Genomic DNA, 24,482 nt, shown 5'->3' with positions numbered 1-24,482 from the left:
GCCTTCAGTCCACAGTCTCACTGCCAGCCTTGGGCCTCAGGCATGCTGGGTAGGCCAACCTCAGCCGGCCTTGCTGGGGGACTGAACAGCTAAGGGGCTGCTCCACTGCTACTGAGAGAAGCCCAGTTCTCTGTCTCAGTGCCAGTCCTTTCACACACACACACCCAAAAAAGGCCAGTTCTTCTGCTGGTCAGTCCACAGGCACCCCACCACAGCAGAGGTGGGCCTGCACCCTCTGGGCACACTGGGTGAGTGATAGCAGTCCCAGGAACATCAGCACCCTCCTTGAAAACTGAAGTAGATGACTTCCTGAGGTCGGTGGTACTCCTTTGTGTACCCTGAGCCCAAGATCAGATGGAGAAAGGAGTACTCTTTGCTACAGAGGCAAGGGGAGTCTCCCCCTAACCCTCGTTGGAGGACCCCCTCCATCTTTTTGCAGGAGGAAGCAGATGGGACTCATGCTGGCAGCTTTGTAACCGTGACTAAGCCCCTACCTTCCTTGAACAACGCGGACGACATGTTCCTTCTTAATCAGCATGGCCAGTTTAGTGGCCACCTCAAATATGTAGTCACACTGCAGGATGGCGTCCCCCTGTGGAGACGGTGACAGAGCAGGTTCAGGATGAGTGGTTTGAATGTGGAGGCTCTGCAGGGTTCAACTTAGTTTCAGCCTCAGCAGCTTCCACACCAGCAGAGGCCAGAAGGCACAGGTACCTTTTGCTGTTTGTCCCCTGGTGAAACATGAATGACCAGGATTCCATCGCTCAGACTGCTAGTGGAGACGCCTTAGGATAGATCCAGAATTCAGAATTAATGAAAAAGATGGGGCCTGGGGAGATGGCCAAGCTTGAGGACCTGAGTTCGGATACCCAGCAACCACATAAAAGTGAGACATATCGAGGGCATCTGTACCCCTCCCGTGGGCAGGGGAGAAATAGGTTGCATCCACTGAGCCCCATAGCTCAGTGAGCGACCCCATTCTGAAACATGGCAGACATCAAACACCCACTTGAGATCGCTCACTTACCTCTCAGGGCTGAGTACTCGATCTTCTGCTTGATTTTGGAAAGTTCCACCACATATGCCGCCCTCAGAGTGAGGAGGAGTTGCCTCTGCCGTGCCTTGAAGCCTTTCCTGTCATACTTGATGACCGGGACGCCATACTACAAGGTGGGTAGTGTCAGCCGGAGGAGGGCAGGGGACGTAACCTCTCCTCTTGGAACGCAGTGGCGCTGCCTCAGACTGACCCGGCTTTTGCACTAACCCTTTTGCTTTGCTGTCCTGGTTCTGGAAGGTTTTGATTCTGAGTTCTACCTTACTACTCAGCCCTCTGAGGAAACTGGGGCTGCGGATCCAGCCTCCTGGGTCTGCTCTGATAGGCCAGCAGAGAGGAGAGCACTCATGACTCTGGGGTTTTCACAGTCAGGGAGTCTCCATTCTCTCCTACTTTTCTCCAGAACCAAGAAGGTGAGAGCAGTCACCAAACCAGGGCCTCACTCATCACCCCTCAGCCACCCCCCAAAGTCACACATGATTAGAAGCAGTAACCCGCCTGGGAACTCCTGGCGGCTGTGTTGAGAGGAGTTCAGTACTGGGGTCATCAATCTATGGCCCCTCACCATTATGGTGTCTCTTGTGATAAGGTTCTGGCTACATCTCTCAGTTGCATAGAAGGGCAAACCAAGACTGGGGGATGACTGAAAGTGGGAATGGTAGTAGGCTTCTGTTGGCAAATGCCACCGTATTTATAATGCCCAGAGTGGCCATGGGAAGCCCCAGTGAACCCAGCTGCACCCCTGTGTTTTAGCATTTCTAGACAACATGCCCTGACCGCGCACAAGGTTGTACCTGGATCTTCTCACTGCCAAGCAGCTGGAGCACTTTGGGATTTATGTCGCCTTCATCTAGGGGAAGGAGCCAGGATAGCAGGGTCACCAGCCCTGTAGGGAAGACCTGCTGCCTGCCGGGTCTGTGTTCCTCCCTGCCGAGCCCTCCCATGACTGATCCAAACGCTTGCTTACCCAGCCGGCTGCGGGCGAAGGGCTGGTTTAAACTGTCCGTGTAGCCGTCCTTCTTCCCCCTGAAGATTTCGCTCGTGACCACCTTTTGCTGCATCTGGTAACAGACAGTTGAGAGCGTAGACTAGGCGGCCCCGGGCTGCTTCCCGACAGGAGCCTTGTCAAAGATGCCCTACAGTTCACCCTGGTGGAGAGTGGACTGGTACTTTTGTGGGTACCCTTACACTGGTTTGTGGGTGGAGGTTTGGAAAAAAAAATGGCCCCCAAAGGGCGTGACACTGTTGGAGCTGTGATCCTGCTGGAGGAAGTGTGTCACTGCGGAGGAGTGTGTTGAGGGCTCATAGTCTCAAGCCAAGCGCAGTGAGACGGACCACTTCCTGTTGCCTGCCCATCAAGATGTAGGACTCCCAGTTCCAGCGCATCTGCCCGCACACCATGGTGATAATGGATAACGCAAGCCACCCCCAGTTAAATGTTCTTCTTTCATAAGAGTTGCCGTGGTCAAGGTGTCTTTTCACAGAAACCCTAAGGCAGGGAGCATCTCTCTCCTAAACCAGAGCTCTGCAACTCCAGCCCAGAAGTAGCTTGTGACCTGCTGCTTGTATTTGTAAGTAAAGCTTTATTAAAACATAGCTATGGCGTTTGTATATTCATGACTGCTTTCTCTATAGCAAGAAAGCAAAGAAACAACAGTGCATTTGGCCCAGAAAGCCTCAAAGATTGACTCCGCAGCCTTTCACAGAAAAGACTACAGGGGTAAGAGTCCCCTAGCACAGGCAATTCTGCCTCATGCAGTGCAGGGGCCTTCTCGATTCTGTTCCCGTGGTAACAACGCAGGGATGCTAACTGTAGCTGCTGCTATTTCTCACCTCCTCTATAAGTCCATGGGAATACTGTGACCCTTGGCTCATGGGTAGACGGTAAACATCGGCTTTAGTACTAAGACTCTGATGTGCAAGATGTCCCCACTACCATGCAGATGCCACATCTTCCGCCCTACCATGGCTTTCCTCTCGGCTGAGACTCCCCGGCAGTACGTCCGAACAAGGTTCCTCATGCACATCTTCCTGAGCAGATTCGAAGCCTGTGTGGAGAACACGCCTCTTTCCCACCTGCCTCACTCCCTGCCACGGGCTGTGGTGACCTGCATGGCAGCTTCGGGGCATGGTGGTGTGATCGAAGTGAGACATCAGTATCTTACACTCAAGGCAGGGGACCCCCTCGAGTCCCGCTCCAGGATGTAGGTCAGCACCCCTGAACTAGGTCTTGCTAACTTGATCAGAACTTCTAAAGGAGAGGCTGTGGAAATGAGATGAAGAATCTCACAGGGTGGGGCTGCAGTGGAGTCCAGGGATCCTAAGAGGAGCTACCACTGTGCTTTAGGAACCGCAGTTCTCAACCTATGGGTCATGACCCCTTTGAGGGATTGAATGGCCTTTTCACAGAGGTTACATATCAGATATCCTGCATATCAAATACTTACATTATGATTCATAACTAGCAAAATTACAGTAGCAGTGAACATAATTTTGTGGTTGGGAGTCACCACATGAGGAACTGTATGTATTCAAGGACTGCAGCATTAGGAAGATTGAAAACCATTGTTCTAGAACATTCTTTGTGGAACCCGTGACAGTCACTTAGTTTCAAGACTGCTAGAGCATGGTTGGAAATCACTCAGAGTGCTCTGCCACATGTCTGTAATTTCAGGGCATGGGAGGCTGAGGTAGGAAGGTTACAGGTTCAAAGCCAGCCTGGGCTATATAGTAAGTCCCTGTATATTTAAAAGGCTCTGTCTAACCAACGTGTCTGTTGGTTTTATAACCCCACTGATGAATTCTGAGGCATTCCATTTCTTCTGAGAGCTTTGAAAAGCAGCCCTGTTGAACCAAAGGGAAACGGGACACCCAGAAGGTAAGCTCTCAGCACCCCGCCATCTGCAACAGTAGCAGCCCACTATAGATTTACATTTTCCAGGATGCCTGGAGGCCTCAGCCAGCTCTGGTCCAGCACACTCTTTGGCACGTGGTAACGAAGATTCAAGATGTAATTCTTCCTCACGAGCACTACAAACTCCTCATTGTCAGGGCAGAGGGGTTTGTCACGATTGATGAAACCCTTGATGAACCTCAAGAGGAAAGCGACAACGGTGGTTTACACAGGTGGTTTACACAGCCACAGGGCCAGGAACCCGCCCGCCACACCTGCCCCAGCAGCCTGTTGTGTCCACCCACACCACTCTGTTCTAACGAGCTTGAGGTAGTTGCCAGTTAAAAAATGAGCAGCACGATATAAAAGCCAGACTTCAGTTTTCCCTGAAGAAGAAGGCTGGCCACACTGGCCGGTGCATCTGCACTGGGCAAAACGATGACAGATGGCCTCCTGATTGGCTGCAGTCCCCACAGCACCTTGTCCATCCCCATTTGTGAGACTTGCTCCCTTTGCCTCTGGAAGTCATCTGACTATGGGATATCACAACACTCAGCTGAGCTGTGGCAGTCAGGATTTGGAACGTAGACAGCTAGATTCCCAGCATGCTCTGAGGGCTGATCTTTCTGTACAAACCAAAACTGCAGCTGAAGAGATGGCTAAGATGCTGCTCAGTCACAAAGGCTGAAGTTCAATCCCAGCACCCACAGCAGGCAGCTCACAAACAGCTCTGTTTCAGCTCCAGAGACCCAGGGCCCTCTCCTGCCTCACACTCACACCCATCTGCATACATAACCCAGCAGGCAGCTCACAAACACTTCTGCTCCAGCTCCAGAGAGCCAGGGCCCTCTCCTGCCTCACACACCCATCTGCATATACACAGGGCCCTCTCCTGCCTCACACTCACACCTCTGCCCTTAAAAACAGTCACATTGAGCCAGGTGGCCTGCGGCACACCCCTTTAATTCCAGCACTGAGTCAGAGGCAGGAGCATCTTTGAGTTCGAACCCAGCCTGGTCTACAGAGTTCCAAGACAAGCAGAAACAGCCACAGAAACCCCAGCAATCCCACGAGCACGGCAGCGCGCTGGCCCCTGGCCACTCACAGCTTACCTCCGGATGATCTGCACAGCCCACCTTCTCCTCTTGATCTCCCTCCGAGCCAGGGCTCCGCGCCAGTAGGCCTCTAATTTTGTAGCTGAAAATAATCCGCTGCCGCATTAGAAGGTAGGACAATCATGCAGAGATATTGATGACTTTTCCAGAAGGGTCCATGCACTCAGCACGTGACTGCCCACCTGGTGGGCACGTGACTGCTCTGCTGGTCCCAGAGATCCTGCCATCTCATACCTGCTGCTCCGAGCAGGGTAGCGGCAGGGGCTGAGAGAATCTTTGTGGAAGCTGAATGTTTCTAGGAGGGACCACCCTTGAGACAACAGCCTCGTCTTATCCCTGTGCTTGCTTTCTAGCACCCAGTGCCGACTTTCAGTTGCCGCATTCAAAGATGGAGATTCACAGAGACATGAAAAATTCGGGCCTGGCCTGCCTCCATGTTTAATATCTCTCTCTCTCTCTCTCTCTCTCTCTCTCTCTCTCTCTCTCTCTCTCTCTCTTTCTCTCTCTCTCTCTCTCTCTCTCTCTCTCTCTCTCTCTCTCTCTCTCTCCCTCTCTGCCTTTTCTTCTCCATGTCTTCAGTGTTTGTATTGGAAATAACACATTGCAGTACTCAGAGCCCAGGGTCTGGTGGACCACGGTCTGATGACCAACTGCTCATTTATATAAAGTTGTATTGCAATACAGTTAAATCTGCTCATTTACATACTGCCTAAAGCAATTGTGAGGTGGTGGCAGCAGAGGGTTGAGTAACTGGAGACTGTATGACCCACAGATGGAGAATATTCCTGTCTTGCTGAGTGTTCCTCTGTCATAAAGGAATAGTATACAGCTTTGAAAAGAAGTAATCATGCATCTCCTAGTTGAATTTCATAAACAATTCAGAGAACAAAAATCCAGTCGTAAAATACCAACACTTGTCAAGCTGTGCTATTTTGGGATGTCCATAGATGATAAAAATATAAAAAAAGAAAAATGGAGGAGTAAGAACCACAAAATTCAACAGAAAGTCTAAGAAACGGGGATGGGAACATCCCTCGAGAATGTCATCCCAAAGGAGTTTAAGTGATGTGCAAAACTTTAAAGGGAATTACTCTTAGGGGATGGGGAGAAAGCTCAGTAGTAAAGTGCTTCACTCTGCAAGCTGGAGGACCCGAGTTCAAATCCCCAGTACGCATACAAAAAACTGGGCATAGCAGCACATGTCTGCTCCCAGTACTAAGGGATGGTGGAGGCAGGAGATCCCTGGGACTTGTTAGACTTTCTGGTCAAATCAGTCAGTGAGACCATGTCTCAAAAAAAATATGGGGAAAAGAGACAGAAGATGCTCAGCCCTGACCTCTAGCTTCCATAGGCACACATGAGCACAAGTGCCTGACACATTATCTACATGTAAAGTCTGTGCATGGAACAAGTGTAGGCCGCCATGCCATGATTACAGAACAGACAAGGGTGTAAGGAGGGGGTGACGGGGAAGGGCTCGTCACCCCCTGTCCTCACCTGCTTGTCTCTTCCTCATGTAGTCTCTCCTCCGAAGGCAGCCTTTGTATGTAGCTTGGATTCTTGAAACTTAAAACAAGAGTTTTGGTGAATTGGCTTCTGTGTCTCTATGATTCCCAGAAGCAGGAAGGACCAACCCCCACCCTCCAGAATGGGCCCCCAGAGCCTGCAGTGTAGCCATTCTTAGGGCGCTAAGTATTAGACAGACAGGAACAGCTGGCTCCATTAGACCTGGCTCCCAGACACGCTATGGTTCTCTCCTTCCACGGGTAGAGGAAGAGGCACAGGTAACAGTGCCCAGTTCAGACACCATCCTCATGACCCATCCACAAGACAGGAAGGACATCGGCGCATCTCCAAGGGAAGCACGCAGGCTCTGTCGGAGATGACCAGTGGCCTTAGGAGGACACCAACTGAGCAGTGTGAGCACCAGGACACCCTTCAGCCCTAACCCCCATCACCCCCTCCACACAGTGAAAGATCCTTCCAGGGGCCAAGCTCACGGAGGGCCTCATACACCAGCAACTGCACAGCGTCTAGGAAGGGGTGCTGACGCAAACCCCTGAAGCCTGGCTAAGCCAGTGCCTGCATCTCACCAATGGGTGGCCATGGGTACCTGCTGCTGGAGGAGTGGCTCGGTGGTGGAGAGCTGGCCTAGCATGTGCAACCATCAAACCTTGAAACCAGACTGGCCCAAGTTCAAGCCCTGGCTCTGCCACAGTTCAGCTGTGTGATATCCGGCAGCTTCCCGGTGTCTCTGTGCCTCAGTTCTGAATGTGAAGTGGGGGCCACAGACCTACTCACAGGCCTGGTCTGGGAATATGACTGTTGGTCAAGGACCTGATGAACGTGGCATAGAGCAAGGACCCCGGCTGCTCGGTGTGCACAAACTTAGGCTCCCTTCGATTTCCAGCTAGAGAAGTCCCTGCTCCACCATCCAACTCCTGTCATTTGCCATTCACGAAAACACGCTGGCTGTGGGCTTTGAGGGCAAACTTGCTGCCATCACCGCATATGTAAAGGAACTGGTGAAGCCCGGACTGAGGGCGCAGGTCTCCCATGACTACACTTTGGTGTGCATAAGGGTCCTAGAATGCCACAAATGGATATAGAGCATGTCTCCTCCTGCCCTCGGAGCCCATCAGTCCAGAGGGGTCCATCATAACCCAATAGCCACACACCTTATCCCTGGTTCTTCAGTGAGGTCTTTGAACACATAGACACCCATGTTTGAGGTTTTTCTTCCCTCACTCCCTGGTTAAACTTTTTCATTTCTCTCAAAAGTGGAATAAAAAGATCATACCTAATTGATGTTTACTAAATTCAAAGGCATCTTCAGTAGCAAACAGAGTTCTGGGAAAGCGGATGAATATTTTGGTTCTAGCAAAAGCAAAAAGAAACATGTAATTATTGGCTGGTCAGTTGCCACCCACGGTGGGTGGGCAGTGTACCACCCCCAATGCACGTCCAACGGAACTTTAGAATGTGACCTTTGTGGGGCGTGGCTCTCTCTGCAGATGTGATTACAGCAGAAATAGAGGGGAGACAGTAGGTTAGAGCAGGTGCTGAAGTAGTGTCCTTTATCAGAGCTAGAAAGGCTGTGTAACCAAGCAGGCAAGAGCAGTCCTGTCAGTGAGGGAAGGCCAGGAACCTTCCAGAGCTCCCAGAGATGGTGAAGACCCTCCAGATGGAGCCTGGCCTGCCCATGCCTTCATCTTGAACCCTGCACTATGTGAGAATGAATTTCTGCTCTGGTGACTTTACATGTAGCCCTGGAGAGTGAATCTACCATGCTACCTGAAGCTGCTCACAGTTATGCCTCTGGGCTTTCGGGAGGGATGCTAAGGGTGCCTTGTGCTGGAGAATTCCCAGAGCAGCTACTGAGGGGGCTGGCAGCATGCCATGCCCTGTGATGCCAATTCCAGGGTTATAGAATGTGCATGGATTTGTGTGGCCCTCTCAGGGATGTGGATGGATTAATGAAGCGGAGACAGAGATACCAGCTATGCCAGAGCTGGCAGGTAGAACATTGGTAGATCCAGGGGCAAGCATCTCTAAAGCAGACAGGCCCTGTTGTGTAAGAATTGGTCCTCTTGAGGCTTGAACACAGCTCTTTACAGCCACACTAGCCCTGGCCAGAATGACTAACAGTACAGACCCAAGTCATCCTGGCTAATCTGAGTGAGTGCCCAAAAGTGTTCAACACACGGAGAAGATCTCTGTTCCAGATCCTGGATCCCTACAGTGGTACCCGAGGCTCTAGAATACCATTCTGGGTTGCTAAGAATGAAGCAAGATGAAGTTAGTTCTCTGTGAGCAGTAAGAGAAGCGAGGCCAGGGCAGGCAGGGCCCTATCCTGCCCCCTCTTCATTTTGTAGGCAGAGGCTCCACCCAGCCTACGGCACCTGACTTCTTTGCATCCACTGATTCTCACGATAACCACTCAGCTGCATTTAAGATTAGTAGCTGAACTGGCTTGCAAACAGAGTTTCCCCCCCAAAAAAAAAACACAAGACAGTTCCAGGCATGTCCAGCTCTTGGGCTCCGTGCAGCCATTGACACCGGTGAATAAGAATTTTCAAGATCTTTTTTTCATTTCAGTCAAGCAATTTGCAGCGAGAACTTTGTAGACGGCAGCACTGCACCTCCACGTCAAAGGCTGCACACGCCTGCCCCAGGCAGAGCAGCACAGGGGAGAGACAAGCTGAGGGTTTCCCGGCCACTTACTTTCCTAACTTGTAGTCCTGAGGTTGGTAGCCGATATACTTGATCAGCCTCTCGACGCCCTCTCCTGGGGGGCCGTGCCAGTGTGGCCAGGTATCTGGGCACAAAGACTTGTACCTGCCAGGAATGGAGAAGGACATATGGAAGCCATCAGGACACGCTACAGTGCCCTCTGCGCTAGCCCAGAGGTCTCCTGAACCGCCTTGTAGTGGATCGGCCGCTCATAGTGCAGTTGTCTCAGCAAAGTATACAGGGTGAGAGAAATAGAGACAGTGTTCTCATAGCAGAGCCACCACTGGACGCTCAGTCAGATGACTTCATCCCACTTGTCTGTATATAGCCAAGAGCTGCATACTGTGTCCACATGGCCTTGTGCAGCACTGTTCATGACAGCCCAAAGTGGGGCAGCCTAGTGGGCAGCCAGACAGGCAACAGATGTGCTCATACACAGGGAGTAAAAGTGCCATGCTTAAAACTCAGAGTTCATGAGAGTGCATGTGCATGAGTGTGTGCACAAGCGCATGTTTACATGTGTGTGGGCACAAGAGGGCATGGGCGTGTTGTGTGCGCGCGCGTGTGTGTGGGTGTGTGCAGGCCAGGCGCTGGTGTCTTTCTTAGTTGCTATCACTGTTCACTGAGGCAGGGGTTCTCACAGTCTGCTGAGTTGGGCAGCCAGCATGCTATGAGAATCCCATCTCTGAGTCCTGAGTGCTGGGGTTACAAGTGGGCTGGTAAACCTGCCTAGCATTTATGTGGTTCCACGCTGGGGTTCAGAACTCTGGTCCTCACTCTTGTGCAGCAAGCATTTTCTCCCTGAGCCATCTCCTTAGCCCACTCTCCCCAATATACACTCAAGATGAGGCATGGATGGCAGAAATATCAGGTGTTGGGGGGTGACAGAAATGTCAGGCGTGTGTTGAGGATGCAGTGGGCAGAGGCTGTGACCTCCGAACTTCACTAGATGCTAAGTTAGGAAAGACAAGCTAGGTGGGTATTGATGACAGACAGACCCCAGACAGTGGAGGCGCAGCAGAGAACCACAGAAAAGGGCGGTGGGAAATGCTCTGTTTGTACCTATAATGCTTAAGCCCAAAAGAAGTCTCATAATGAATGAGTTGAATGATCTGGAACAGCCAACAGTGCAGGCATTCCGACAGTGCAGGCATTCCAACAGTGCTGGCATTCCTGAGTGCAGGCATTCTGACAATGCAGGCATTCCAGAGTGCAGGCATTCCAACAGTGCAGGCATTCCGACAGTGCAGGCATTCCAACAGTGCTGGCATTCCTGAGTGCAGGCATTCCGACAGTGCAGGCATTCCGACAGTGCAGGCATTCCAACAGTGCAGGCATTCCGACAGTGCAGGCATTCCAGCAGGGCAGGCATTCCAGAGTGCAGGCATTCCGACAGTGCAGGCATTCCGACAGTGCAGGCATTCCGACAGTGCAGGCATTCCAACAGTGCAGGCATTCCGACAGTGCAGGCATTCCAGCAGGGCAGGCATTCCAGAGTGCAGGCATTTCAGCAGTGCAGGCATTCCCACAGTGCAGGCGCTCCAGCAGTACAAGCATTTTGACTTCATAAAATGGCCACTTTGGGTTCATGTACTGCCAATTACCAAAGAAGTACTGTGGGTGTGGCATGCAACCGTATAAACACCTGACACTGTAATGCCTGTCGTGGGTAAGGGACCAGGTCATAGCTATGAGGCTCAGGAAGCATTCTGACCTGTGTTTCCAAGCCGGTTCTTGGCACCTTCTTTATTGTACCCAGTGCCCCTCATGGCCCAGGACAGAGGCACTAACCCTTAGGATCTGGATACACAGTGTGGCCCTTGTCAGCACATCTGTGTGCCCAGCCTCCCCTAGGCTGCAGGAAGTTGAGTTGGGGCTTAGTGAGCACAATAGAAGGTAAGGAACCGGGTCCTGGTTTCACAGAACATCTGCTGGTTTCTTCTATCTCACAGCTCCCGCGCTTCAGTTCTGATTCAGCTCCTAGGGAATGCCGTCCACTGAGCACACTGCCTCCGGGAGACTAGCTTAGGGCTGGGGCGCACAGCGACCCTCACCTTTGCAGGAAGTGCTCATACTTGCGCCTGTAGGCGAAGCCTGCCCGGCGCACACGCAGGTGCTCCATCAGTCCCAAGTACTTGATCTGGTGGCTGATGAGGAAGTCGTCAAACTTGCCTTTGGAGAAATAGAAGAGAGAGTGACTGGCAAAGCTCCCTCAGCTCCACCCAAGCCAAGCTTCCAGGCTGCTGCTCCAGGCTGGGTCCAGCCACAGAGACTGGCTATTAGGCCTCAGCTGTGTTTCTTCGGGGACAGGTTCTAGTTTCTAATGACGAAACAATCCCAAAGTCCACTAAGGCAGTTCGAAATCTCACGGGCAACAGCGGGCTGAAGGGCTTCCTGTTGTCACCTCTCTAGGGAGAACACACTCCATGCCCTGTCACCTGCCGAACTCTGCTCAGAGAGTTTAGAACGAGAACATGCCCCAGAGTCGCAGGCTGTTCGGGGAGATTGTTCACTGCTGCAGAGAATTTTCCTGCCATCTGTCACTCTGATTCCTGTCACCGTGGATACCTGCCTGGCATCACCAGGCTCTGTCTGGACCATCAAAGAAGCCCTTCTCAATATGTCTATCATCTCTTGTTCTTGTTTCTTTTCTTTTTCCCCCTTGCCTCTGCCTCCTGGGGTGCTGGGATTAGAGGTGTGCTACAGTGCCCAGCTCTTTTCTAAAGTTTATTTTACTTTTAAAATGTGTGTGTGTGCCTGTGTGCATGCATACACATGTGTGTATGTCTGTGTGTGCATATGTGTATGCATGCGTGTGTGCACATGTGTGTGTGTGTGTGTGTGTGTGTACAGGTGTTTTCAGACTCTAGAAGAGGACATTGGATCCCACAGAGCCAAAACTACAGGCAGCTGTGAGGCACCTTTTATCGATGCTGGGAATAAACTCGGGTCTCTGTAAGAACAGTACATGCTTTTCATTTGGTGCCATCTCTCCAGCCCCTTCTTTTATGTTTTAGTCTCTCTCTTTTTTTCTCTGTGTGTGTGTGTGTGTGCGCACACACGCATACACATGCGTGCACACACATGTGTGGTGGTAAGAGGACAGCTTCAGTGTTAGTCTGCCCTTCCTGTCTTGTTGCAGATAGGATCCACCCTGCTGTTCGCGGTGTGCACTGGGACACCAGGTTAGCCCGCGAGCTTCCAGAGACTCGGTCTCAGCTTCTAGGACACTGCCTTTACAGACACGGATTGCTGGGTCTGGCTTTATGTGGGTGCTGGGGATTTGAACTCAGATCCTCACACTTGTAAGGTAAGTACTTCACCCACTGAGCCACATCCCAGCCTCCTTCTATTGTTAGAGTTCATGTTCAAGGGCAAGGCTGTGGTGGCTTTGAGGTTAAATCCGGCACCCTGCTGCGCCCCCCCCTCCCCTCCCCATCCCCGGTTCCAAGCTCTCTGGGTGGGTGGCTCACTGGGCTCCTTTCTCTCGTTAGGCTTGATGCAGCGGATGTACGAAGGCTCCTTGGAGGTGAGAAGTTCCAGAAGGCTACTCAGGCTGTTCTTAAACTGAGTCCCAACCTGTGTGGTGAAAACACACTGAGCGCACACCCAGCTAAGACTGCAGCCCCCAGGCCTGACCTCTGCCTATTAGCATTCTGCCCGCTGACTGGAGGCTGCAGATGCCGTGTTCTGGGATGGTCAGTTCCCACTGCCTTGGGGCTGGCCAGGCAAGAGTTGCGGGCTTCTAAGGCACATGGAGATTTTCCTGTCTTGAGCAATGGCTGGGCCTGTTGACAGGGAGGGGGCTGTGCCTGGGGTGCTAGGTTCCTTGCTCGGGCAGACATCCACCCAGGCTCTTAGCTTTACCCAGGGGGAAGCAGTTGTGCTATTACAGCTGGGATCTGAGATGTCCCTCGGAGGCCCATGTGCAGCAGCTTTTACAGTGACGGAGGTCCCTGACCTCATTGACAAAGGAATCACTGTCAGGATTCAGAGCCCATGGTCTTTGTATATGGTGGTGGTGGTGGTCTTTAGGAAGGTGTGGGTTCTTTAAAAGGCGTGGCCTAGTCAGGAAGTAAGTTACTGAAGTTGTGCTTTGAAGGATACATTTCCTCCAATCCCTTGTGCTGGCTCCACACCTTCTCTGCCATGGCATGCTGTGCCACCCACAACAAGAGGCATTGGGGTGCAATCTAAAGTCAGGAACCAAATCAACTTAAGTTGTCTTCCTCCAGGGCTTTGTCACACCCGCAGGCACCTCAGGGAGCCAGGCCGCCACCGGGTCCAGCCCCCTCTGTCTCCTCCCCTGAGTTTCCTAGTTCTCACAGTCTTTCCCTCCCAGACTGAAAGCCTGTAAGCCTGTAAGCCTGTAAGCTGGGAACCCCCAGCCCAGGACAGTTGCCTGCACGGGAGGTGTCAGTGATGGTCTGCAATGGAATGAATTGATACAAATTGCACACACATATTTTGTGCTTATCTGTTAGAGAAAAGGGGAGAGAGGTGGCTTCAGAGGGGCAGGTATCGAATAGTCACTGTCCCCTGTGACTTTTGCTCCCTTGGTAAATCACACCAGCATCTCACTGCTCGCTCACCGTTGGTGGCCGCCTCCGGTTTTCCAGCTCCGCCACCAGGAAACACTCCCTCAGAATGCTGTTCTGGGACCCACACAGCACCTGTGTGAAGAGGGCCAGCATTGAGCTCGCTCCGTGGGCACTGAAAGACATTCCACCCTACAGTAAAGTGGGAAGCCACACAAATGGTTCCCCAGAGGACTGGACTGAGAGCCTGGCTTTCACGCTCAGCACTGCCAAAGAGCACATGGGGAGGAGGCGTTCAAATGCTGCAGCCCCAGCCTTGTGCGCTTGTGGGGGCATCTAGTTTTCTTTAACATGATGGCATGAGACTTTCCCCAGCCCTGCTTAGTGATGCGGAATAAACCAACCTATGCACAATCAGTCACAAGGGGTGGGGGGGAGTAAGTGGTCGTGCAAGATGCAATTCACTCTGTGCAGGGAAGGACGGGGACACACAGCCTGGCCTCAGTTCATCTGGAGGAGGACTCAGAAACCGGCAGATTTTGCAGGAGACAGACATGGTGGCATAAAGCCAAACACTCTAGGCTTCCCTTTATCTGGCCTTGCTCCATCAATTTTCAAAAATAATCTGTTATAAGAAAAATACAGGCCCTTTTATTCTTATTTACAAATCATACTGGGCACCTTGCACACACCAAGTCCAAGCCCAGCCTCTCATTGTTCGCCATTTTCCTCCTCTTCTCATCTTTGACTTTGGTTTTTTTTCTTTTAGACAATTTCACTAGAGAGCCCAGGCTGGCCCTAAACTCAAGATCTTTCCATCCGCCCCACCCCCCACCCCATGAGTGTTGGTGTGTGTGTGCCACCACATCTGGAAGAAGACCATACAAAATGTGCTTCTATTTATCTAATAGAGTGTCGTTCAGCCTTAAAGCAGGAAATCCTGTTGGTTTTCTTAGACAGGGTCTTGTGTCATCCTGGCTGACCAAGAACTCCCTGTGTAGCTGAGGATGACTTCAAAGTCCTGGTCCTCTTGCCTCTAACCTCCCAAGTGCTAGAGAGGATTACAGACTGACATAGTTCCAGTTTAGGACATAATACATGGGCAAGAAAGTTCCAGAACTTCCAAAGCCTCCATTGATTTCTGTCATGGGCCATGTCCTCACCGTTAAAAGCATGTGGGATGTGGTGGAATTGCAAGCTGGTACAACCCCTTTGGATGTCAGTGTGGCGATTTCTCAGAAAATTAGGAAGCAACCTTCCTCAAGACCCAGAAATACCACTTTTGGGTGTATATCCAAAGGATACTCAAGTGTGCCACAAGGACATGTGCTCAACTATATTCATAGCAGCTTTGTTTGTCATAGCCAGAACCTGGAAACAACCTAAATGGCCCTCGATCGAAGAATGGATAAAGAAAATGTGGTACATTTACACAATGGAGTATTACACAGCAGGAAAAAATAACAACATCTTGAATTTTGCAGGAAAATGGATGGAGCTAGAAAACATTATTTTGAGTGAGGTAACCCAGACACAGAAAGACAATTATCACATATACTCATTTATAGGTGGCTTTTAAACACAACACAAAGAAAGTCAACCACGATCCTAGAGAACTTAGACAACAATGCGGACACTAAGAGAGACTTACATAGATCTAATCTACATAGGAAGTAGAAAGTAGAAAAAGACAAGATCTCCTGAGTAAATTGGGAGCATGGGGACCTTGGGGAAGGGATGAAGGGAGGAGGGAAGAGGCAGGGAGGGGAGCAGAGAAAAATGTAGAGGTCAATAAATACCAACAACAAAAAAAAGTGAAATGAAGATTCAAACTTACCTCCTTCAGGTGTCTGTAAAGCAGGTCATTGTTTTTCTCCAAAAATCCTGGTTTTAAAAAAAAAAGTTCCAATCAATGAGATTCCACACTGATCGCTAAGACACATCCTGATGATGTCTGAGGTTGCATGGAGTTTCTGCCTTCACAATACTGGGACGGGGCTAGATCCCAGCAGTAAACTGTGGAATGTGCTAGGCTAAGTATGGATCAATAACCAGGCCTCAACCCACACTAGGAGTACGCTCCCTAGCTGCAACGATTTACATCAGACAGAGCCAGACATCGTGGGAGATACTCTTCCTTTATATCCCCAGACAGAGCCAGGTATCCTAGGGAGACACCCTCTCTATATCATTCTAGATACCAGATAACCAGATACTGTAGGGGATGATTTCACAGGCTGAGAACCAGGTCCTCAGAGGGAATTTACAGCAGACTGATGTGTCATTGATGTGTGGCCTTGAGTCTTAAGTGACCCAGTAGCAATGACTAGTGACCCACAGAGACAGCGGAGGGCACCCAGTAGACACCATGTGACTTAGGAAAATCAGCCCCACTGAGAAAGGCAAACTTCAGTGATGACCTTTTCCATGTCCTAGTTTTTTTTTTTCTTTTGGATTGGTTTGTTTGTTGAGTCAGGGTCCTGCCATGCAGCTCTGGCTATCCTGGAGCTTGCTACATAGACCAGGCTGATCTCGAACTTACGACTTACAGAGATCTGCCTTCCTCGGCCTCCAGAGTGCTGAAACTGAAGTCGCCATGTCAGGCCTTTCTCCCTTGAGTCTTTTGAACTGGGTCTCTTTCTGCCCAGGTTGGCATCCAGCTCACTATACAGCTGATCTTCCTGCCTTTACCCAACAAGCACTGAGATTATAGGCATCTACCAGTATGCCTGGTGTACACAGCGCTACAGGCTGAAGCCAGGGCTTTAACACATGCTAGGCCAGTACTCTACCACTGAGCCACATCTCCAGCCTGACGAAAGTGGTACACTTAGAGTCCGGAGTCGTGACACAAGCCTTTGATTCCAGCACTCCCCAGGCAGAGACAGGCAAATCTCTACAAGTCCCAGACTAGCTAGGATTATTTTGTTGATTATATCTCAAAAACAAACAAACAAACAAACAAAAAACCCTGTTGGCTTGTAACTAACCCAGGAATTGAACGACATCAGTAAAACCGGCAACAAGAGCTGAGCATCAAAAAAATCACATTGAAAATGCCTAATAAGGTGGTAATCGTGAGGTCTCAAAACGGGTCTTTTTATTCCGGCAAAATACACGATTTACCACATTGTGGGACTCAGTAGGCAATGACTCGAGGTGATCCGAGTTTGGATCCCCAGTTGCCCATGTAAAACCCAGGTGTGGTGGCACAAGCCTATAATCCTAGGACTGAATGGGCAGTGAGCCCCAGATTCAGGGAGTGCCTGTCTTTGAAAAAGAGGCGGAGGGTGATTGAGGACCCCTGATGACCTCCTCCGGCCTCCACATGTGCACACGCCACACATGAACATATAATCGGAAAGATTTGCCATGGTAACTGTAAATGCACAGTACAGCAGCTTCAGGGCCCTCCATATGTAACCATCACCCCTGAGACTCTGTAAACATCCCAGGGCCAAACCCCATACAGTGAACTAGCAGCTCCCCAGCCCCGTCGTGTCTCTGTGGAGGGAGTTGATCCCTGCAGACCCCTTGTGTGAGAAGGATGACACCACAGATGTCACTTCGCGGCTGGCTTCTTCCCCTCTGCATCTTCTCCTTCCTGTCCAGGGCCGAGCCGAGCTTCATTGCATATCCAGCATGTAACTTTGCTATTTGTCTGTCCCCGTGGCTTCCAGCCCCGACTATGATGAAGAATGCTGCCCCACATATGGGTGGACAAATGCATCTGTGCCCCGTGTACCCCCAATTCTTTAGCTCTACACCCAGAAATGGTCAAAACTAGCTTTTAATCGAACCTGTAACTCAGGCAGAACCAAGAAGCCCAATGCAGTGGTGTTTCTAGGAGACAAACGAGAGCAAGCATCCTGGGGACGGGGTGCTGTCAACTTTCCAGAGAAAAACAGCTGAGCCTGTGCTTCCTTGAGCATGGATCTGCTTGATGAAAGTCAGAGTTGGGCCCAAGACTCCGGTTTTCATCACATGGAAGATGAAACACACGTGCAAATAAACACGTTCCAGCTTTTGTAGGAAGACATTAAGACATCCCCTCAAAGCACTGACAGAAAGTGTGGATCTGGAGATCACCTCAGGAGAGGCTGGGACTTCCCTCCCTCTGTGCTCCCTCATGGTAACTGGCTTCTAGCCTCACCTAAATGTCACTTATTTCTGTAAACAAAACCACAAGTCATCCCAGAGAGCTGGGCTGTTCTAAAACATGTTCTCTATACTGCTTTGCATTTAAAGAAAGGAGACTTAAAGTGTGCTCTGTTACTTTAAAAAAAGATTTGGGGTGCTAGAGAGATGACTCAGTGATTAAGAGCACTAGCTGCTCTTTAAGAGGTCCCGAGTTCAATTCCCAGCAACCACATGATGGCTCACAATCATCTGTAATGAGCTCTGGTGCCTTCTTCTGGCCCGCAGGCATACATGCAGACAGAACATTATATATATGATAAATAAATAAATCTTGAAAGAAAGATACTCTCAATAAAGAGAAAGGTCAGTTCTCAGAATTGAGGGAAATACCAGCAAATCCTATATTTGACAAAAGGTCCAGTGTCCAGAATATTTAGCAGGCAAAATATCGAAACAGGCATTTCTTCAAGGATGCACAAACGACCACTGGCAAGGGCAGGAAGAGTGCTTGGCATCAGCAGCCACTAGAAGAACCCCAGGGCAGACCTTCACGCCTGCCCAGAGGGCTGCTGGCAGAGCACCATGGGTGCTGGGGAGGATGGAGAAGCCAGGACCATGGCGGCCAGGAGGGTCCTCAGAACACTAAGGAGGGTTCTTCTGTGGGATCCAGCCACTCGTCTCCTCACTATCTACTCGGGAAAACAAAAGTAAGCCAGGCCAGCCCAGCTACTCCAGGAACTGAGGTAGGAAGATGCCAAGTTCAAAGTCAGCCTGGGTAACTTAGTGAGACTATCTCGAAATTCTAAAACTTCCAGAAAAGGACTGAGGGAATAGCTCAGTGACAGGGCACCTCCTCAATGTGCATGGGACCCAGACTCAGTCTCTGGAACTGCTGGGGAGGTGTGGGGGCATACAGGTAGACTCCACATGGCTGAGAGGTTAAGCCCCCAAACACTTATGAACTAAGCACAGACAAGCTTATCCAGAGAAAGGACTATTACTCAGCAGTGAAAATGAATGACAGCGTGGAGGAACCTTGAAACATTATGCTAAATGAGGGCAGTCAAACCCCCAAAGATTCTCCAGTCCATGGAGGTAGGATGTATATTACTTAATTCTCAGCCAGGCAGTGGTGGTGCACATCTTTAATCCCAGCACTCAGAAGGCAGAGGCAGGAGGATCTCTGTGAGTTCAAGGCTAGCCTGGTCTACAGAGCAAGTTCCAGAACAGCCAGGGTCACACAGAGAAACCCTGTTTTGAAAAACAAAGAAAGGAAGAAGGAAGGAAGGAAGGAAGGAAGGAAGGAAGGAAGGAAGGAAGGAAAGAGAAAATTACTTAATCTCTGTTGCTGTGTGCTGTGGGGGAGGGGCAGGGAATGTGGAAAGGGGCACGTGTCTAAAATGAAATTGAGTGTACAGTTGCACAACTCGGAACACACTAAAACCCTCAAGTTGCACATGTGAATGGATGAGCTATGCGGTGTATGAATACTTTTATTTAGTTAGCTTTTAAAAATTGGTGGTTCTATCTGAAGTGATAAGACGAGAAAGTGCTTCCAGGTGGCAGGCTTGGGTGCAGGAACTTTGGGGCGGCCACAGATGGCACTTCCCTGGATGACCTGGTGGCCGGCATGCGCACACAGGCACCCGCTCAGCTGTGACCCACAGACTGTGACCCACAACCCCTGTCACTCACCCTTGGTGCTGTAGGTGACCTCTCCCGCATAGTGCAGGAGACGGAACTCCAGCCAGCCAATCCTCTTCCAGCCCTTTGGACCAGCCAGCTTCCTTCTGCAAGACAGACACAGGCCGCTGGACCCTTCTCCTGCACGGCAGCAAGAATGACAGAGAAATCCTGGGCCAGCCGCTCAAGGACATTGCCGTCAACCTTGAAGCTGACTCCATGGAGGCTCCCAGTGAGCCTTGCTGTGTGTCTGGCTGTGTGTCAGTTCTCACACTTAGAGCTGCCGCCCCCCCCTCCACACACACACCTAAGCTAGTGAGGAAGGAAGACATCTGCCTGGGAGAAATATTCAGGCTTTGTTTTTAATAAAGTAACCTGGCACTGGGGGCAAGGTTACTGTACACTGTACTACTGTCTGGTAGTGCATGTGTGGCAAGCAGAAAGCCTTGGGTTCCCTCGACAGCATTACAGGGTGGTTTTTGTTTGTTTGTTCTAGTTTTTTATTAAGAATTTTTTAATACAATCTTTTCTCATTTTACATAACTATTCCTGTTCCCACTCCCTCCCCTCCTCCTGCTTCCCCCACCTTCCCCCCACTACACCCGTTTGTTTTTTAATCTTGTGTATCTGAGTGTTTTGCCTGATGTATGTCTGTACACCACATTAGTAGCTGATGCCTTTTGAGAGCAGAAGACGGTGTTGGATGCCCTGGAGCTGAAATTAGAGACAGATGTGAATCTCCATGTGAGTGCTGGGAACCAATTTGGGTCCCCTGGAAGAGCAACAAGTGCTCTTAACCTCTTCAGCCCCATTTTTTTTTTAATAAAAAAAAAAGGCTGGGTGTGGTAGTACACACTTTAATCTCAGTACTCAGGCAGGAGGATCTTGATGAGTTCGAGGCCAACCTTTGCTCAGGTCAGCAAAGGCTACATAGTGAAACCCTGTCTCAAAAAAGTAGAAGAAAGAGAGGAGGAGAAAAGGGAAAGAGGAGGAGTAGGTCCAGTGAGATGGCTCCACAGGTAAAGGTGCTTGCCACCAAGTCTAATGACCTGAGTTTGATCCCGGGGACCTACCTAGTGGAAGGAGAGAACTGACCTCTACACAGTGTGGTACATGTACTCATGGGCATGCTCACGCACACAGATATTAACGTATGCATTCTTTAAAGGTTTGATGAAATAGATCATTTGGCAAAATGCTTGCTGTACAAGCATGAGACCTGAGTTTGATTTCCAGAACCAAGGTTAAAAAAAAAAAAAGTCAGGCGTGGCTGTGTGAGCCAGTAGTGCCAGCCCTGAGAAGTTGGAGGCAGGCTGGTCCCTACAGGTCAGCACGCCTAGCCTAATGGACAGACCCGAAGTCTAATGAGAGACCATTTGTGACTGCACAGTTCATTGTCCATGTGCACTTCATTTGCATATATAGCTTCATCCGTATGTCCCTCAGGTCTGACAGGGGTGTTATCAATGGCAGTTTCCGTGGACACTCAGAAAGCTACTGGTAGCTGTGGTAGCATCCTGCCGTGCGGAAGTGAGGCTCAAATGCAGAGGGGTTGCGTCAGCTCTGCCCACTCAGTAAGTGGCCACCCTGGGACTATGATTCAAAGCCAGGTTTGGTTTTGTTTGTTGGTGCTGGGGACTGAATCCAGGTCTCTGGCTGACCAGGAACTTGTTTCGTAGATCAAGCTAGCCTTGAACTTAGGGATCATCTACCTCTGCCTCCCGAGTGTGGGTTTAAGGGAATGCCTACCCCTGGATCTACAGCACATTTACGTTTTTCTCTTATTTGTCTCAAAGACTAAGTTAAAGTTTGAATTTTCTTTCTGGGACATTGCGAATGCTTTTGATTGGCTTGAGGGTTGCATATAAATCAAACATTCAGGGTCTGTAGAGATGTACTGTGTGTATGCATTGTGTGGTATATGTGAACCATATACCTCTCTGTCACCCTCTGCTTTATTCTTTTAGGTTGGCTGGCAGTAGCCAGCTCCAACTATTGTCCTCTCTGTGTCCAGCCACACCCAGCTTTTATGTGGGTGCTGGAATTCGAACTCAGGGTCTCGTGCTTGCACAGCAAGTGCTCTGACCGACTGAGCCGTCTCCAGCCCAGAGTACTTGGACTTGGACACGGGTCCAAGAAAGAAGACATAGCATTCTCCACACAGGCAGCCCCCCAATGAAGTACGCACGTTTGGAAGTGTGCATGCTTGCCCACTTTCTCTTCCAGCTTCTCCAGGAAACTCAGGTCTGTGGCGGGACCTGGACGGATGCATTCTTCATCCTGTCAAATGAAAAGACAGTTCAACCCACACCACGGCCTACACTGGTTGGCTCAGATCTAAGTGCTTTCTCCAGCCGTGGTTGGATGTTCTAGATGGAATTCCTGTCGCCTCGCATGAGACCAGGTGCACCCCTGGGACAAAGGGGTTACCCGGCACATGTGCTTGGTCGCTGGGGCTGACCCCAGAGAGACTGGAGATGCCACATAGTGACCCTCCCTGCATCTGACTGCTGCTGTCCTGTTTCCTTTCCTTTTGAGGCAGGCTTTGCCTCCAAGTCCTGCCTTAGCCTCCCCAGTGCTGAGGTGATATGCACTCCACCAGCACAAACTCCAACCTGTGTCCCTCCCTCCCTCCCTCCCTCCCTCCCTTCCTCTCCCTTCCTCCCTCCCTCTTCCCCTTTCCTCTTCCCCTTCCCGTCTTTCTTTTTCTTCTCCTTGCCTCTAGTTAGAGTCTTGCTGTGTACTTTCAAATGCTCTCAAACTCATAATCCTCCTGCCTCAGCCTCCTGAGTGTTGGAATTGCAGGCATGTACCACCATAGCCCAGTCTAACCCATTTTCTTTCCTTCCTTCCTCTCTCGCCCCCTACTTAGTGTCTGATATGTAGCTCAGGCCGGCCGCAAGCTCATGATTCCGGAATGATGGGATAACAGGCAGTTACCACATGGCTCTGGCCAAACTTACGGACTTCTCCAAGACACTCCCGGTTCCATGGCAGCTTATTTAAACACTCTTAACTGGTCACCAAGGGTCAGGAACAGCCACACGCACAGTGCAGAGGCCTCATGGAGAGAAAGCTGCGAAGGCAGCTGAGCCTGAGCTAGCACATTTCTTAATCGCTGTGTGTTTATTTCCTCAACAACGATAATACTTCATTGGCCATTTAAACACTCGCCTGTACACACACACACATGCATGCACAATGCACACACGCATGCACACACATGCATGCACACACATGCATGCACACACAAGCACGCATGCACACACATTTTGAGTCATTCTATTCTGTAGTCTAGACTGTCTTGAAACTTAGTATGTAGTCCAGACTGGCCTCCAACTCATGGCACTCCGCCTGAGCTGCTGGGGTCACACAGGACTTCCTCTTTCAAACCCTGGCAACACTCATCCACTGTGGCAGACACCCGGTGAAGGAACCGGGTCATTGTTTTCTCACCAGAATAGACATGATCCCTCTGTGTCTCTCTTCTACCAAATCACAGATGATCTTGTTGTTGAAGTACTGAACAGGCTCCCACTAGAAGAAGAGGAAAGAGTTCTCCCAGAATGCACAGGGGCACCAAACACATTGGTTTGACAGGGATTCTCCAAAGATTTTCTCAAAATCTGATTTTCTTTTTTAAAATTGTTTTTAAAATTTATTACGTATACAGTGTTCTGCCTGCATGTGTGCCTGTATGCCAGAAGAGGGCACCGGATCTCATTACAGGTACCTGGGAGGCACCATGTGGTTGCTGGGAATTGACTGAGGACCTCTGGAAGAATAGCTAGTGCTCTTAACCTCTGAGCCATCTCTCCAGCCTTCAAAATCTGATTTTCATATCCAAATTTACTTTTGTAATTTTTTATAAACATGTCCAGTTTTAGCTTCTGAAGGAATGTTCTGGAATTCCGGATTGCTGGGCAGGGAGGTCAACTATGGCACTGCTGTGATAGGCTGTCCACGTTGGATGTCATTTCCAAAGCTTGCTTGGATCTGGCAAACGTTTTTGCTCTGGTCTTAATCAGTAACATTTACATAAATTTGATTCACTTGGTTAAAAAATTACCCTTTTGTGGGTGGAGAGATGGGTAGGCAGTTAAGAACACGCATGCTCTCACAGAGGACTCGGGTTCAGTTCCCAGAACACACAGCACGTGGCTTACAACTGTGGCTCCAGGGGACCTGGCCCCTCTGCTGGCCTCCAGGGGCACCTGCACTGAGGTGCCCATCCACACACGACACACACACACTTCAAACTAAAATCTTTAAAAATTATGCTTTGGGGGATGGCAAGATGGCTCAGTAGTAAAGGTGTTTGTCACTAAAGCCTGGTATCCTGAGTTCAATCCCCGGAACCCATGTAAAGGTGGAGGAAAGAACCAACTCCATGAAGTTGTCCCATGTACTGGCATGTGCATCTCCACACACATCATGCACACACACACGTAATACCGAAAATTTAAAATCCTTAAATGACCCTTCCTAAATATCCCCAGTGTTTTCCAAGGGAAGAACTAAAATCCTCAGTCCAGGAACTATCCCAGATGAATGAGGAGGGTCGGGGTGGAGCTGGGGGATAGAGCCCTTCATCAGTGTGTCCAAAGCCCGGGCCCACTGTGCCCTGTGCCCTCCTCCTCCCTCCCTGCTCCCCTCTCTTCCCAGATACACACATTCACTCCCTCAAACGTGGAGACAGGCCCATTGCTCACCTCAATGCCTTCAGATTCATACTCAGCCTGCTCGGCCTTCAGCGTCCTCTCTATCAGCAGCTGCTGCAGTTTCTCGTTGCAATAATTTATGCAGAACTGTTCAAAACTAAAGAC

At 50.2% G+C, this 24,482-nt stretch overlaps 1 protein-coding gene across 2 annotated transcripts in view; it reads right to left on the bottom strand.

The window, feature by feature from the left end:
• Myo1h (myosin IH) overlaps positions 1-24,482 on the bottom strand; it is a 63,513-nt gene that overhangs the window by 1,688 nt on the left and 37,343 nt on the right. For both annotated transcript variants that reach the window (XM_087903729.1, XM_087903728.1), the window contains exons 12-30: positions 24,369-24,474; positions 23,113-23,193; positions 21,845-21,936; positions 19,669-19,763; positions 15,671-15,717; positions 13,888-13,968; positions 12,769-12,874; positions 11,350-11,467; positions 9,287-9,400; positions 7,863-7,939; positions 6,560-6,628; positions 5,060-5,144; positions 3,987-4,146; positions 3,019-3,102; positions 2,022-2,115; positions 1,849-1,904; positions 1,028-1,163; positions 715-785; positions 495-592 (exon numbers count right to left, since the gene is read on the bottom strand). In XM_087903729.1, coding sequence (XP_087759855.1) covers positions 495-592; positions 715-785; positions 1,028-1,163; positions 1,849-1,904; positions 2,022-2,115; positions 3,019-3,102; positions 3,987-4,146; positions 5,060-5,144; positions 6,560-6,628; positions 7,863-7,939; positions 9,287-9,400; positions 11,350-11,467; positions 12,769-12,874; positions 13,888-13,968; positions 15,671-15,717; positions 19,669-19,763; positions 21,845-21,936; positions 23,113-23,193; positions 24,369-24,474 — 1,770 coding nt within the window. The remainder of the gene's footprint in view (positions 1-494; positions 593-714; positions 786-1,027; positions 1,164-1,848; positions 1,905-2,021; positions 2,116-3,018; positions 3,103-3,986; positions 4,147-5,059; positions 5,145-6,559; positions 6,629-7,862; positions 7,940-9,286; positions 9,401-11,349; positions 11,468-12,768; positions 12,875-13,887; positions 13,969-15,670; positions 15,718-19,668; positions 19,764-21,844; positions 21,937-23,112; positions 23,194-24,368; positions 24,475-24,482) is intronic.

Source organism: Myodes glareolus, chromosome 2 (genome assembly GCF_982192425.1).
Source record: "Myodes glareolus chromosome 2, mMyoGla1.1, whole genome shotgun sequence".
Lineage (NCBI taxonomy): Eukaryota > Metazoa > Chordata > Mammalia > Rodentia > Cricetidae > Myodes > Myodes glareolus.
The sequence above is the reverse complement of the archived record's forward strand: the minus strand, read 5'-3'. Positions and strand labels throughout refer to the sequence as shown.